Source organism: Delphinapterus leucas, chromosome 3 (assembly GCF_059928025.1).
Source record: "Delphinapterus leucas isolate spDelLeu-1000000601 "Yukka" chromosome 3, BTC_Dleu_Yukka2, whole genome shotgun sequence".
Classification (NCBI taxonomy): Eukaryota; Metazoa; Chordata; class Mammalia; order Artiodactyla; family Monodontidae; genus Delphinapterus; species Delphinapterus leucas.
In genome coordinates this window covers 108,191,601-108,208,199 of record NC_143131.1, presented here as the reverse complement: position 1 = coordinate 108,208,199, position 16,599 = coordinate 108,191,601, and the positions used below count along the sequence as shown (strand labels likewise).

Sequence of the window (16,599 nt, the reverse complement as noted above, 5' to 3'; positions counted from 1 at the left end):
AGGGCACCTGTTAACTTGTTTTCACTTCCTCATGTGCAGCATGAGTCCCAGTAAAGTCTAGCATGAATCCCTCATCTGACCTCTTATCAATTTCTATTGAGTAGAACCTAATCAATTTCTATTGATTAAAGAGTCCAAGGGCCCTAGTCAGTAAAAAATGTGATTTTGTTACATTCTTTGATAGCTTTGTATTTCTAAAGCATGACATCTACTATATGCCTAATTCTGTATGTTGCTCTGATCTCTACAAGACCCCATGTTGCTCAGAACTTTAAGCTAACAGGAGAGGCTATCTGTATAACTTTCCCTGTATAAGATCATTCACAATCCAAATTTGGAAGAATGTCAATAAATGCTTTTGATATTTTAAAATGCAAAAAATAAAATAAAATAAAATTACAGCCCCAGATTGCTTCCTCCACACTGGTATGAGATCTGATGTGTATTCTCTGGAAAAAGATGAGCCTTTGGAAACACCAGGAAGAAGAGAGGTTGAACAAGTAGGGAGAATAAAAGAAAGTCTGCATCCTTCTCCAGCTCCCTTTTCACACTTGACTAGTTTTCCCTTCAAGACTTTTATCTGAGGAATCTAAGGCGCCCAGAAGTAAAAACTGACAGTCACGAATCTCTCAACAAAATGTCGTGAGCAATGAAACTAACCAGCCCACAATCCCACTCAATCACACAGAGCTTCTAGTTAGGATTTGGTTTGTTTTTGTGTGTGTGTGTTTTGGTGGCTGCATTTTAAATATGCACAACCAAAGGTCACCAGATATTTGAGAAAATCCTCTAGGGTAAAGAACAGAGAGCAACATAAAACAAAAGATAAAAGGATGTCAGAGAAAATAGAGACAAAGTAGAGAGGAGAACTTTTCAAAAAATATTAATATTCTGAGAGATATGAGACAATGAAGTATCAATAATACAAAAATAACATGCTACAAAATGAGAAATAGTAAGAGAACACAAGGGTTAAAAGATAAATCTCTCAAAAAGTAAATCAAGGGGTCCCATCAGTGAAAAACAGATTTTTTTTTGGCTGACTGCTAAAAGCTAAATTATAGAAAGTCATCTCTTGTCAAAAGGTTTACACCTTCCCATCTTGATTTTAAAAGCGTGTCAAACAATCCACATCAGATGCCATAAACGTGAACTGCAAGAGGAAACGGTACAATCTTAGTGAATGGGAACTGGAATCAAAAGGGTTTGCTGTCCTTCCTAGAATGCTCTAAAATGTCAAGGCAGTTGCTTGTGTTTAACTGTGCACAAATAAAAATTTATTGTTTTGCTCTTAAAAAAAAGTAAATCAAAAGGTAAGAGAAGGAAAATAGGATATAAAAGATTAGAAAATTAATAACTAAGTGCAAGGAGGCCAATCTTTAAAAAGTTAGAGTTCCAAAGATAAAAGAACGAACAAGCAAACAAATATAATAGAAGGAGGGAATGGGCAGAAAGAATAGAAATAAAGAAGGAAAAAGAAGAATATGTAGACACCTTTAAAAAAAAATTTTCAAGTACCTAGACTTGCAAGACATGAGTTTCTAGATTTAAAAGGCTTACAAATTTACCAGCAAAATGGATAAGTAAGACTGGTTCCAGTACAAATAATCATGATATCATAGACTACTGAAGGCTAATAAAAGATTCTAAAAATCCCCAAAAAGAAAGAAAGAAAAACAATACCAGGTTGCAAGTAAAGGATTAGAAATCAGAAAGAAAAAGACTTCTCAATATGTGTACTGGAAGACAGAAGATAAAAAAGCAATGCCTTCAAGCCCCTGCATCAATATCATTTCTAATCTAGAATTCTATACAAACCAGTGTAAGGGTAGAAAAAGACACTTTCAGGCATATAAGGACTTAAAACATACCTGCTAAATACTCTTTATCAAGCAGCTAATGAAAGCAGTGCAGTGATAAAATGAAAAGCAAACTAAGGAAATGAATTTAGAATCTAAGAATCAGGGGATCAGAAAAAAAGAAAAGAGTTGAAGGGAATTCTCAGGGTGATGGTGAGGAATGAACCCAGGACAGTAAGACAGCAACATGTCAAGACTGGAATCATAGGGAGGAAAGCTCTGGGAAGGGTGCAGCCAAGAACGTGGCCTTGACAGAATACAGACTAGCTTTTCAACATCTAAAGGTGAGTTACTTTTTGATAAAGGGATGGGTACGAACCATTTATAGGTGTATAGAAAACTAAGCAAGCAAACAAACAAAACCAAATGATTAATCCAAGGCTGGGGAGAGTTTTACATGAAAGGAAATAAATATAATTTTGTTATACTATAGAGCTCAGCAAGAAATAGTATTTACTAAGTTATGATACTGATACCAATCAAACAAAAATTTATGATGAAACAATATTAGGGTGATATTGGGGAGAGAAAGTATCTGCACCAGAGAGAAAGAAATGAGTGGAGGGAGAGAGTGGTAAAGAAAGAAGATAAAATCCTCATCTTCCATTGTGGAAAAGCAGTACATACTTTTTAGTAGGTACCTATTAAGCATCCAGTAAAATACTATTAATAAATCTATTTAGATAAATGGAGGTGATTACAGAAGGAAAGACCTAAAAAATACTGAATGTAATTGGTTTCAGGATGGAGAAATAGAGGGGTAAGCAGGGTACTTTTCTCTAAAATTTTTAAAACTATTAGAATTTTTCATCTCTGTGCTGTATAACTTTAATACAAATAAATATCAAAGAGAAAAAATTAATAGCGCTTTTGCTTTCAGCCTGTTGTGCAAATGTATCAAACACTCTGGTTTTAATCTTCAAGAACAAAAGATGTTAATAGTCTGCTCCACACTATTCTCTTTTGGGGTGGGGAGGGGGGTCGGAGGGAGCGGGGAGAGGTAAAGATTGTTTTGAAGACCAGAATCACTTTCTATTTTTACAAGAAAACACAATAAAAACAAATTTGTCAAGTACCTTCCGTTGGAAGTTTTCAAAGCATATAATTTCCAAAATTTTATTGTCTCTTTCAAAGTCCAAAGTCAGTCTGAATTTATGCTGGCGACTTGATACATATTAGCATTTCCTAGTTCATTTATCAAAGCTGTTGCAAACAAAGTCAAAAAGAAAACCATAGTCTACTCTCCAGTATAGAGGAGATCATTGTTAGCCTCCAAATAGGAAAAAGGAAAAGAAAAAAGTAAGAAAATTTTACTAATGCAATAGTAGTTTTGCTTACAATACTACCTGTGCATAAGAAATTAGTACCAATATTTTTAATATGCCTCTAATTCAAACTCCCAGTCATCTTCAAATTAATTACAAAAGCTTACTTAGACTACCAAAGATATCATTCAATTTTTCTTAAGAATCAGTTAAGTTTAACACTTCTTTTGAATTCTCAGGTAGTTTCACATTCTTTGTGTGTGTGTGTTGTTGTTTACCTAAAAAGGGGAAAGTTTAGTGACTTGATTCTATTCCGTATCCTTCCTCAAACCTGCAATGCCTTCAAGATTTCCTGCTTCTCACATGTTCCAATCAACTTATGCAAAACGAGGAGAGCCAGCTACAGGTGCTTAAATTGCAGCTACACTTGGATTGTGCTTAAGATTTAACATTTTATACAAGAATGAAGAAAATTGTTTTAAAGTAGACTAACGGATTTTTTTAATCCAGCAGGATAATTAGAAACTACTTAAACTAATCTTTTCATTTTATACATTAGGCATCTAAGGGAAGCTAGCAAAGATCCTGCCAAAGAAGCTGGCCAAATTCCACACTCTGAGCAACCGGGTTGGGTCAAGTCTTCACACATTCCTGTGCCATTTGTACTACCAAACTTGAAGAAAATCTTTCCACATGAGACAATGGCCAAGTGAACATGGTGACTTGTCAAGTTAAAGTTAAAACAATTACCTTTTTCATCCAAGTTTGGGAGTTCAGAGATCTAAGAACCCCAGGCCTTCTTGGATGCATGCATTCTGAGATGTCTGGTGACTATGAAACCGAGCCCCCCTAAAACCAAGTTCTCTTACCAACTTTATGATTAATCTCTCTACATCCAAAGCTTTGTTCCCTTTCTCGTGCCCTCTGACCTCAATTCTGGGCTAACTGAACAATAATCAACCAGAGTCAGATGACTAAAATTGCTCTTGCGGATAACATTGTTAATGTACTAAAGTAGCTATTATACATATCATTAACGTGTAAACCCGGGTTGTTTCTCCAGGGTGAGATGAGCTCACAGACCCTCAGGCCATGAACCACCTGGTCAGAGAGTTGTAAACCAGAGACAGCCTGACTCCCCGGAAACTGTCACAGAAATGTCACGAGCTGATGATTAACCCTAGCGTCTTTGTTCTTCCCCTTTAAGAAACCCCTAACTCAAAGATCAAGCTGGAGTGGATCTGAGGCTGGGCACCCTGCAATAAATCCTTACTGGGCTGCAGACTCCCACGGTCAGAGTTTGGCTTTCTGTGTCAAGGGCACATGAGTTCTTTGCTCAGCTACAACTACACGTGGCAGAGATTTGCCTGAAACTGCTGCTTTGCAAATACGCTGCATTCTTCTTAAGTTTCAAGAACAGATGGATCTTACCTGTTGTTCCAGAAGTGAAAATATAAAGATAAGGAGTCTTGAGGTTTGAGGCAACATGGTGGCTATGTGGCACCTGACTGTCAGATGCTGTGCTCAGTTTTTCTTTGAGTGAAATTATGCCTTGTGGAACAGACTCTTTCATTGCCCAAACACTGATATCTGCCGGGAGGCTCGGAAGGATCTCTTCTATAGTTTCAAGCAAATCTGAAAGCCAAAGGGTTAGGAGTAAGTAAATAAGACATAAATCTCAAAGCACTCACCTTGTGTGTTCTTTTGCATGTTGGAACAGGGATGATACGTAAATGCAACGCTTACTTCCTTTTCATGTTGGATAAGTAACATCCCAGCCATTTTATGAGTATGTTTCAACATGGCCAACAGAAAGGAAAATCTAGTTATTGCCTGATTTAATCAATGCAAATAGCCCAATTCAAATTGAACTTTGGAGATTCCATTATCCGGATTGTGTTTTTTTCCCAATTTTTAAATAAAACTCTATTTTCGTACTTTGCTTTACATTTAAATTCAGGACACTGCACTAAACATTCTCCTTGAAATACAACTCAGTAGCTCATTATTCCAAAAAGCCATCTGTCTGTCACTGTTTAGTTCTACTATAATGTAATGATCCAGGAGAAACACCTGACTGGATTCACAAGATTATGGCTTAGAGACCATTTCAGAGTGAAAAGTTAAATGAGGAGATTCAGAGATGCTCTTTCCTCTGGATTAGAATAATTGAAGGTAAAAGGTCTTTGAAAGCAAAAGGAGAAAAAGAACACCTTCCAGAAAAGGCAGTAGGATCCACAGTGCACAGCAGGCTATGGCAATGGCAGGTGAGAGCGGGCTGGTGAAAGCAGAGCCTGTGTCGGCAGCAGTGGGATCCAAGGCCTGGCTAGAACCCACGTCAAGCAAAAAAGAAGGCAGAGGAGTAGAAAAGCCAGAAACACGGGTGTCTTCAGGCCTGAAGAGCTCAGGGGTGCTCACAAGGTCAAGGGTCTGGGTTGAAATTCGGACTGGAGAAAGGAAAAGGGATACTTCTCTCAGGAAGCATCTACTGTACACATTAACAAACGAGCAACTGTGGAAGGGAGACTGTGTTGAGTCACTCTGGGAGATTGAATTAGACCTTCTTAATTTGATCTTTAATGTAGGAGAAACTGTCATCTGTCCAGGAGGAGGGTAGTGGTAGAAAAGGAGGGAGATGGAGAGTGGGTGCAGGTCCTGGAGAAGGAAATATTCAGCGTGAAGGTATCTAGCACTCTATGGGGTACAAAAGAAGCAGAGCATCGGCATTCCTTGGATGAGGTGGAAGCGAGCGAGGCATCATTTTTTTTTCCAGAGTAGAGAGACAAACAGTTATTTATATTCTTTAAGTTCTTTTAAAATGTAACACTCCTTTCCTTTAACATGGATCTTTAACAGTGAAGATCCACTTTCAAGTTCTACATGGGTGCTCCAGTTTTATTTTCGTATTATAATACATCACACTTTTCTAAGATAAAAGCGATTTCTGAGTGCTATATTATTTATCTTAAAATCTACATTAACATCCACGGGGATATCAAGCAGTGGCCTTTTAGAGTTAATGTAAGGAATGCCAAAGATTACCAGCAACCACCAGAAGCTAGGAAGAGGTGAGGAAAGATTCTTTCTTAGACCCTTCAGAGGGAGCATGGCCCTGCAGATACTTTGATTTTGTACTTTTAGCCCCCAAATCTGTGAGGGGATGAATTTCTGTCATTTTAAGCTACCCAGTTTGTGTTATTTTATTACACCAGCCCTAGGAAACTAATTCAACCAAGGTCACAAGTTGGTGGACAGAACTGTTAGTCTAACCTAACTCTAAAATCTATATATTACCTCATTAAAGAAATCAATGATAAAAAATATTATTAAATGTAAAATATACCCTGATCAGAATGATAAGGTCCATATAAATAAAACCTGTCCATCTAAATAATTACATTTTTAAATAATTTTTAAACAAAAAATAATCACCAGATATATTCTATTTTGAAGCTGAATTCAGGGTGCTGCATTAAACATCTTCCTGGAAATGTAAATCACTGTCTCGTTATTTCAAAAAGCCATCTGTCAGCCCTTAGTTCTGCTATAATATAAAACATTTGAAAAAAACTCATGATTTACCTCCTCAAAATCTATAACCCAAATTGTTCACAAAGAAGCAGCAAGAGAAATACATCAAATAGGACTAGGAAATTCACAAGAAAACCTGCAAGAAAACTGCAAAAACACAGAAAAATGATAAGGAGTTGAAATATCAGGGTTGGGGAGGCAAACTGGGGCTTGAAATTTTTTGAGTTAATTTTTACTTCTTTAACAAATCCAAATAAAATAACCTGTAAGATTCCAGAGAAAAATCTATTTGTACTGAGCATACACAGCATGCTGCTGTATACAGATTGCTTTGGTGAGAAGGAGAAGTGAAAAATTACAAGGAATGCCAGGGGAAGGACGAGTCATAAATAAATGAAAAAGCAGGACAAGCACATGATCTGTACTTTGTATCTTCTTTTAATTTTTAGCACTAGATTTTGTTTAGGTGATTCTCCTGGGCATTCTGAACATATAAGGTTAAGTCTCTGACTTGACCCATTTCATTACCTTAATTTCAAATTTCTCACCTGGAATTGTAAATTCACAGCACAAACTTCATGTGTTCTTAATAATATGTGTGTCTAAATTGGCAAAATCAGTACAAAGAAAGTTACAATATGATTAACTGTGGTCCCAAATCTTTGTTAGAATTGTAGAGTCCAAAAAATCAGAGTACTTAGAGTGATGACTTTTACAAGAAAAAGGAAGTGAGTGGATTTCCTAGGAATCAGAGGAGATACAATTTAATCTCCTTCATACATTACAATTAAATTGACTTAGCTGAGACATTTAGAATTATCACATAGAATTTTATCTAACCAAATTATTTCTTCAATAGTGGTAGGAAGTGTGGATGAGGATAGTGAAAATTGAAATAAAAATTTGAAAAGTCTTGTACGGGATAAAGAATCATTATTTACTTATCACTGTCAATCTTTCTTAATCAAATGGAAAGTTTTAGTGTCATTTTGCAAGTTAATTTTAAATATTAAGTCCCACCACAAAATAGCATGTGTTTAAATACTTCATGGAAACTTGTTTGTGTTTCAGGAAGATTTACTCTTTAGTGAAGTGTCCTACCATTGAAACCCATAGAACTGTAAGCATCTCAAAATGATGCCTGTCCTACTCCATCCTTTCACTGACTGTGCCTGGCAACCACACCATAGGTGCTGGATATGGAATGGAGCTCTGTCCATGGGATCCACTGTAGGTGCAGGTCTTATCAGTAAATTACCATAAGAAAATGAGACAGAAGACAATTCTACGAGATTTAACAAAGTCTGCACTACAGGAGAAGACTGAATCTCTCTTTTCAAAGCAATAGATTCTTCCAGGAAACATGCATATGCAAGGCACTGTGTTAGGAGGGGTTGCAAGCATAAAAAGAGGTAAATTATGATCTCTGCTTACAATCCATTAGTTCTGTTTGTACTAATTAATTTCTTGTTTCTACATCATTATTATGCCTCTTATTCACATTTCTAAGACTATGAAATCAATGAGTAAAAATGTAATATATTCCTCTAATATGCCATTAGTGTGAATTATGTTATTCATTCTGCATTAAAAACTCTTTTTTGGGGGCTTCCCTGGTGGCGCAGTGGTTGAGAGTCCACCTGCCAAATGCAGGGGACACGGGTTCGTGCCCCGGTCCAGGAGGATCCCACATGCTGCGGAGCGGCTAGGCCCATGAGCCATGGCCACTGAGCCTGCGCGTCCGGAGCCTGTGCTCCGCAACGGGAGAGGCCACAACAGTGAGAGGCCCGCGTACCGCAAAAAAAAAACAAACAAAACTTTTTTTTAAAAATTGAGGTATAGTTGATTTACAATGTTGTGTTAGTTTCTGGTGTACAGAGAAGCGATGCAGTTATACATACCTATATATTCTTTTTCATTATAGGTTATTATAAGACATTGAATGTAGTTTCCTGTGACTTGTTGTTTAGCTATTTTACATATAGTAGTGTGTATCTGCTAATCCAAAACTCCTAATATATCCCTTCCCCCTTTCCCCTTTGGTAACCATAAGTTTGTTTTCTATGTCTGTGAGTCTGTTTCTGTTTTGTAAATAAGTCCATTTGTATCATTTTTTTAGATTCCACATATAAGTGATATCATATGATGTTTGTGTTTCTCTGACTTACAAAAATTATTTTTAAATTATCTTATTCTACATAAAACAAACTAATAGGTATCTCAAAGGTATTGCTTGTAGCTCTTAAAACACTGGCAAACATTTAACTTTAAACTTTTATGTGTTAATACAACTAATGTGAAATTCATCTGCACAGGGTTAACTTGAGCTTTCCATAATGCAAAGCAATATTCACACAGAAACCAAAGTGAAGTTATAGATCTCATGACATGCTCATAATTACCATCCTACTGCTTAACAGCAGCTCAACAGGTTTCTCAAAGAACAAATGGGTAGGCTATGGCGTCTAAGAAAACTGATGCTTAAGTAAGCAATGTCCTAAAGCAACGTATATCATGACGTAGATAACAATACTTCTTATCAGGCCAGAAACTAATTTCATCACCAACAATGTGCCAGCTATTTTTACAAATATTAGTTTATTGATAATCATAACCCTAGGAAGTACACTGGGGCATAAGCCTTTCAACTGTGATAACATATTCTTCCCTGAAGCACCTTTAATAACTGCCCTGAATACGAGCACACAAGTTTGTAAATGGGTTCATGGGTTTTCACTTTCAGCTGTCCCCACATCTTTTGGGGAGTAGACAGTGTATTTATTATTGGCAAAATTGTGCAAGAAAATAAAAAGTAGAACATTTGACATTATTTCCAACACATCTCCTATTGCCAGTAAATAATTATTACTCAGGTGTGTGTTTCTCCCATTCAGCCTTGCCACTTCTCTGAGGAGGCACAATCCCTCTTTAAATTGTTTTTGCTCCTGTCAGTATTCAAGCACCATCCCCTTACAGTAAACACATGTTCAACATATACTGTACACAAGAATCCCAGGGTCGGTATCCTCATGATCACTGAAGAAAATAACACATGCTTAGAACACTACCGTTCCCAACTAGTAAACCAGGAAGCCACTTAAACTTCCAATCAAAATCAGTTATTTTCTTTTGGAATGGAGGTAATCCTTGACAGAGCTGAGTCTAAAACGGGAAAAAAAATTGCAAAACAGCCATTCATTCTACTACACATAAAAATTAAAATAGATATGTGAGGCTATCTCATATAGATACACATAGATATGTGTACATGGATACAATACTACAGGTTCACATGAGCCATGTCTTATCTATCTGAATATGTATTACTTTCTATAGAACTTTCTCCAGAATTTAAAGGGTCTTATTTTTCCTCTACCTCTTCCTTTTGGTCTTTGAAAAGAAGATGCCTTTATGGTTGAAAGTCATTTGGAGAATTACAATGGCTTGATTGTTAACTGGAATATTTGCCCTGCACAGTCTGAATGCAACAGATCATAAAAGCGAACAGGGCAATGCTGCATGCATTACTGTAAGTTTAGAGAGCTGACATAGGATTGTACTTCTTGTGAAGAGAAACACAAAACCCTTCTGAGAATGTGGAGACACAAACTACTACTGAATATAAAGTAAAAAGGTTCTGGATAATATCAATATATATTTTTTAGTTATCCACTTATAATTATAATGATTTAATATGTGATATATTGAGAAAGGAGAGAGTGCACAATACACACATGCAAGGAAATCTGAGATTCTGTGGATGTTTAGTCTAAACACTAAAGACTACAAAGTCTAAAATGCTTTGACTCTTGGGGAGTCATGATTCTAACATTTAGCGACATTGATATAAAATAACACAACCAGAAATTCCATTGATATATCTACTGCCAAAATCAGCTATCAAAAGAACAGCAGAGGGACAGTTCATGGGCAAAAATAGGCAAGTAAGTAAACAGTTAGTGAATGCCCAGATGTACCTTACAGTTTTTCATTAGGTCATTCAATCACCTATTCATTCATCCAGGCAGTAAATATTTATTGAGCATCTCCTTTACACTAAGTTCTGAGAATTTAGCAGCAAACAAAACAAATTTCCTTCTCTAAGAGCTTACATCTGAGTTCTTGGCCTATTCCTCAGAGCCACACAAATATCTATACGTGAATTGGCAAACAGATCTTTACCATTCCATTGAGTCACTGGGATAGCCACAGCATACAGTGACTGAGGCCAGAGGATTGGTGGGAAAGCGATGAAACAAAGCAGATGAATGGATGGAAGATGACAGAGAGAGAAGGAAAAGGAGCAGGGCAGAGGGAGGGGTGGAAAGTGAAGGGAAGAGGAAAGGAAAAGATGGAGATGAGGGAATGAATGAGGACAAAGACAAAGGTATACCCAACAGGTTTTGAGATTTAGCATCAGAAAAATCCAGGCTCCAGTTCCCATACTGCCTCTCCTAGAAGTAGGAGCTTAACAAGATTACTTGCCCACTCCCAACCATGCTTCCCTCATCTTTAAAACCAGGCTATGGCTGTGGTGAGGATGACATAAGATAATGTGTCTAAAAACAGCTTGTTATTTACACAGTACTTTAAAAATGGAAGAGATTATTATTTATTATTATCATTATTCTTATTATTGCTAAATATGTCAAAGGATATAATTACAAAAACTTTTAAAAGCCATACACAAACATCTCAACATTTTTCTGTTTGTTCCAAGTAAAGAGAAGAGCATATCTAGGTGGATGATAATCTTGGCAGCAGGCACTATTTGCAATATCAGAGTTGAAATATTGGGCGGAAAGAACTAGGTTTAATACAAGACTATTTAATTTTCAGTAAGTGCTGAAATTTTCCAGGGAATGTTGGGATGCCACCTGATACATCTTCTAAATGAAACTATACAGATATAAAGCTTTTTTGCAACTATTTTTGAATCTTCAGAATGAGAAATAGGAATAATAGTTTTATAAACATTTAAATTTTTTCTAGTTATCTGTGCATGAAAAACCTGATGTCTTAATATTGGCAAGTTTAATTTTACTATTTTTATATAACTGGAATGCAATTTTTTTCATGGTTATATCAAAAGGGGATTAACAGAGCCAGAAACCATTGGGCTATAGTGTATAATACAGCAGAGTCTTAACATCAGATAGCAGGTTTTGAGTCTGCTCTGTACCTACTAAGCTGTGTCATCCTAGACACCCTAGATGAATTTCTTTCCCTTTCAGTTTCCAAAATATAGCTAGCTCTGTGCCTGCCTCTCAGAATCACTGGGAGTACCTTTTACACAGTCAGCCTTGAGTAAATGGCAACATTCGTATTTCTGTTAATGACAATTAGAGCAAGAATAGCATCTATTTCCCTGGTGGCTTAGTTGATACAGACAGAACTATCAGACACCTGCCATGATTAAAACGTCACCTATCACCATGGACCACCTTGGACAATATCTGGCCTGCCAATAAAACCTGTTTGACACTGTTTTTATATAATTTATGAAAAATAACATTTTGCTAAAACACAGCAAAGTGAAACGGTAAAGGTCCTATCCCAAACAGATAGTCCGACTTACTAGTCTTTCTTACAGCTAACACCAAATTAGAATGTAGCAGCAAAATCCAAATGAGATCCCTTAGTAAAAGCCCCCGATGAATCTATAATGATAACAGCAATTATGTTAATTCACCAAGGATTTACTTCGTACATACTAGGCACTCAGCTAGTCACTTTACAAAAGCTGTCATTTAATCCTCAGAATTACACTGTGAAGGAGATGGTATTATCATCATTTTACAGCTGAGTAAAGCGAGACTCAGGGCAGCTGATAATCTTATCTTCAATCACACAACTAAGAAGTGGCAGATCAGAAGTGAAACCTGGGACTGTCTGGCTTATCTTGATCTAAACCACTTGACTGGTCTTTCCACCTGATACACTCTCCCTGGGGATATGATGATTTCATAATACATCTCCATTAGAAACATCCAATGAGAATTTAAGACCTCTGAAATGGAAAGTTCTAAAAGCTATATATATAAATTGTTCATGGATGAGACGCAAGATGCCAAGAATACAGTTTTCAGGGTAAGAGCTTTAAATACAAAAAAGTGACCGTGATCTAAGCCGTGCTGTTTTACAAAACAAAACAAAACTAGTAATTAATAAAAATAGAACTGTCCTACCTCTGAAAAACATAAGCAGTTTATGTATTTTGGAGGTATGCTAAAAAGAACTGTTACTAGGATTTAAGGTTGATTTCTCCAGGTACCTACTTACTGAGCAAAGCAATTAAATGTTTTTGGCTTAAAATTCCAACAAAACCTGACTGGTAGTGGTAAAAACAAAAACAAGGAAACTATGGAATTAGTTATTGGCAAGCAAAGCAAAAACTGGCGCAAGTAAAACTGCAAAATTAATTGGTCCTAATTAGGCAAAAACATGGTCAAGAGCAAAGTTTGAAAACTCTGTTTTGAGAGGTAACCAGCCCTATGCACTTCAAGCCGAGTCCCTCAGGAGACAGGATATGGGACGTTTCTCAGGCTGGCCTCAACATCATGGCCACAGAAATCTTTTCAGAGATATCGTGGCCCTTCTAGTTTGCTCTTCTAAAGGGACTTTATGGCTTTACTAATTTTTTGCACAATTTAAGGTTTAGATTTGCTCCAGAAACTGCAATCTAAATTAGAATGAGCAACTAAAATGTCAGAATATATCCAGAGATGCACTGTGATAGTTTTCCCTGCTGCATTCATATTATCACTGCCCCTGCACTAGAGGTAAATATTGCTTCACCATGTTATCAAAATTCTGTGTGACTCCTTTATCCTACTTATTGCTACAGTTCAGAGAAATTTTATCATACTAGTTAACTTCCTTCCAAGGTGAAGAGGAGCTGAATTTCAATCTTGGAGGATATTACTGTTGAATGGAAAAAAAAAAAAGAACAAAAATACACAATAGAGGCCTTCTGGCTTCTCCACTCCTATAACATAAGATAAAATCAGTGCTTAAGAGTAATAAGGGATAGATTGGGAGTTTGGGATTGACACGTACACACTGCTATATTTAAAATAAAATGCCTTTCTATGAAAAAAAAAATCATCATAAAATAAAAAGAGTAAGCATTTTAGCTATTTCATCAGGTCACAAACTGAGCTGGAAGGACAACTGGAACAAGCAAAAGCAAAAGCCTTGAATAACTAACCTTTCTACTATATACTGCCTAATTCATTTTCATGTGATGTGCAATTATTATATAATAAAGGTTACACGGAAGGTACTGTACTTTAGACACCACTGGTAGAAATGTAGATTTCCCCCCCATACTTCTCTGTGAATCTAAAACTTCTATATGAGGTGTCAGTATATATCTATTAACCTAAAATACTTAAATATTTTCACTAAGGTCCTTGCCATGATCCTCCTCATGCTCCACCTTCCTACCCCCATGCAAGAAGCATAAGCATAAACCATTTAGATTATACCAAAGCATCAGTTTTCATACTGCACTTCCACTTTGTTATGCAACCCATCTTACTAGGTCCTTCATTAGTTAGGCATTCAACCAAAGACTTTTCTTTGTAGTTCACTGTCAGTATATTTATGCAAAGCCTAAATTGAAGGGGAGCGGGAAGAAGGTTAGCACTTACTGAAATAAAGAAAATGATGCACAGGTTGGGGTGGGAGAAGGGAGAGAAAGAAGCTGAGAGTCTGCCAAGAGCCCGCCACTGGCTGGGAGGTGGGAGCCCAACCTTGCCAGGCAAATCCTAGCTTGCAGGCAGTGCAAAATAAGAGCAGACATGAAGACTGGCATTCATGCACTTGCGATTAAACATGTTTTTTCTGCAAAGGCAGTCAACCCGGATAATGTTACTATTCGAGGCAGTAGGTATTCCACAATGAAATCAGGATCACTTTCCTCCTCGTCAAATAATCTTGTCAGATCTGACAAAATTTAGAACTTACCAAACTCTATATCTCTGCGTTCTTGCACTCACTGAAAGTATCAAGAAAGGTAAAATGCGCGCCCCTACCCCTCCCCCCCCGCCTTCACTAAAATAAGCAGCAGAGATTTCAGAATTCTTCAAAAGCTGTGCTAATAATTAGTAATTTACAACAGAGTAAGTGATTGAAGTGGGAGAGGAGAGGGGGAATTAAACCATTGGCATAGAATTATGAAACTATTTTGTACCCTTAACATGCACACTTCATCACACACCCAGAATATTAGTTGTGAATTGGTTCTAACAAAAAAATGAGGGGGCGGGGTAGGAGGCAGGGTTGCCATTCTGCACAAGCCGACCACACCCCATACTCTACCTGCACCCACCACGAGGGCCCTGGGCTCACAGCTGCGGATGCAATGCAGGAGGGAGACGTAGCGAATGTTGGAGTTGAGGAAGGCCACCACGCAGCCCAGCTTGGCCAGGCCGAACCACACGTGAATGAAATCGGGCTCATTGCTCATCAGCAGAGCCACGGTATCGCCCCTTTTCAGCGTGGAATGGTTCAGGAAGACATGGGCCACTCTACTACTCCTCTTGTCCACATCCTGATAGGTGTAGATGTCTCCCTCATAGATGATGAAAGGTTTCTGAGGCTGCTTCCTGGCATGCATCAGGAATTTATCCAGGACAGTGACCAGCTCCCCTTTCAGTCTGTACATCTCCATCCGAAGTCCACAGCGTACCACCTTCAGCAGGTACCAGAAGTCGTCCCAGAAGTAAGGGTACAGGAGTTTCTGCATGAAGCTCAGGAAGACCATTCCAGCCCCTAGTCCTGTTAGCCATGACAAGAGCATGGGGGCCACAGGGCCAGAAGGCAGCTCTGATCCCGGCCCTGCCATTGTCCTCTTCTAGGTGCACCTCTCCTCGGGAGACAACTGGTCCGCAACATGCAAGGCTAGCGCCTGCAGCTCGTCCCAACCTTTCCGGGAAGAAGGGAATCTTGCGAAACAGAATCAGAAGTTTGCACAGAAGTCGCCCCAAGGAGTGCCGGGGGTCAGGCGTGGGACACCTGGTGGATGAGCAGACAGCCCATGAGATAAGCTCAGGGCCTCGGGATCTATGAATCAAGCACAGCCCCCTCGCCTCCGAACCCCGACGGCGGCCCACGCCCTGCGGCTTTCTCAGGCGCCTGCCAGCCCTCCCCGGGCTGGTTGGGTCAGTCCCCGGTGCCTTCTAAGCCCCTGAGCAAACCCCACCACAGTCAAGGGCAGATAGATGCCCTCCTCGTCGAGGTAGTCTTTCCGGTGCCTGCAACTTGGAGGCTGAATTCGAGCTGAGAGAAGCTGAGGTGGCGACTGCTCACAAACGCACCGGCTTCCCGGCTTGATCAACCACAAACCGCGTAGGGTGACGCGGCCACACCTCCGTCCCGGGTGTCCCAGGTCTCGTGGGATCCGGGCCCCGCAGCGCCGCCTCGCGCCGCAGTCGCAGCCCAGCGCCCGGGAGCTCCCCTCGGGCACGTCGGGTCCCCGCGGGGCTCCCAGGTGACCGCCGCGCCCGCTGGAAGAGTTGCCTTCTACGCCGGCCGCGGCTCCGCTCCGAGAGTTCTGGAGCCGGTGTAGCTCTCCTCCGAGCCACGGCGGAGCTGTTGCCCGCCTCCCGCCCGCCTCCAGGCTCCCAGCCAACCCCTGCTCAGACCGCGGCCGCTTGAGCGACTCTGGCCCCCTCGCCGGCTCCTCCCTTGGCGCACGTCACGTCCAGCCCCCCGGCGAGTGTGCTGCGATCGGACTCCCAGGAGGGAAAGTCGCATGGCATGGGGTCGAGGGGAACTAGGCTGCTGGAACAGGGTCGGGGAGTTCATTCATTCAATAAATAGTCAATAAAGGAAACTAGGCTAGAGAGGCGAGGGGAAGAATTAAAGAAAAACCCCCAAAACTGCCGTAGGGGGCAGGGGGGAGGCAGGGAACAGGGAGACAGGCAACAACAAAAAAG

The 16,599-nt window shown here is 39.3% G+C and overlaps 1 protein-coding gene across 7 annotated transcripts in view; it reads right to left on the bottom strand.

Moving 5' to 3' along the window:
- SLC27A6 (solute carrier family 27 member 6) overlaps positions 1–16,256 on the bottom strand; it is a 79,155-nt gene extending 62,899 nt beyond the window's left edge. For 5 of the 7 annotated variants that reach the window (XM_089909264.1, XM_089909265.1, XM_089909266.1 and 2 more), the window contains exons 1-2: positions 14,981–16,255; positions 4,556–4,759 (exon numbers count right to left, since the gene is read on the bottom strand). In XM_089909264.1, coding sequence (XP_089765390.1) covers positions 4,556–4,759; positions 14,981–15,506 — 730 coding nt within the window. In that variant the 5' untranslated portion in view covers positions 15,507–16,255. Of the gene's footprint in view, positions 1–4,555; positions 4,760–14,980 lie in introns of all 7 variants that reach the window. The other 2 variants (XM_089909268.1, XM_089909269.1) reach the window with 2 other exon arrangements.
- Positions 16,257–16,599: the final 343 nt, after the last annotated feature.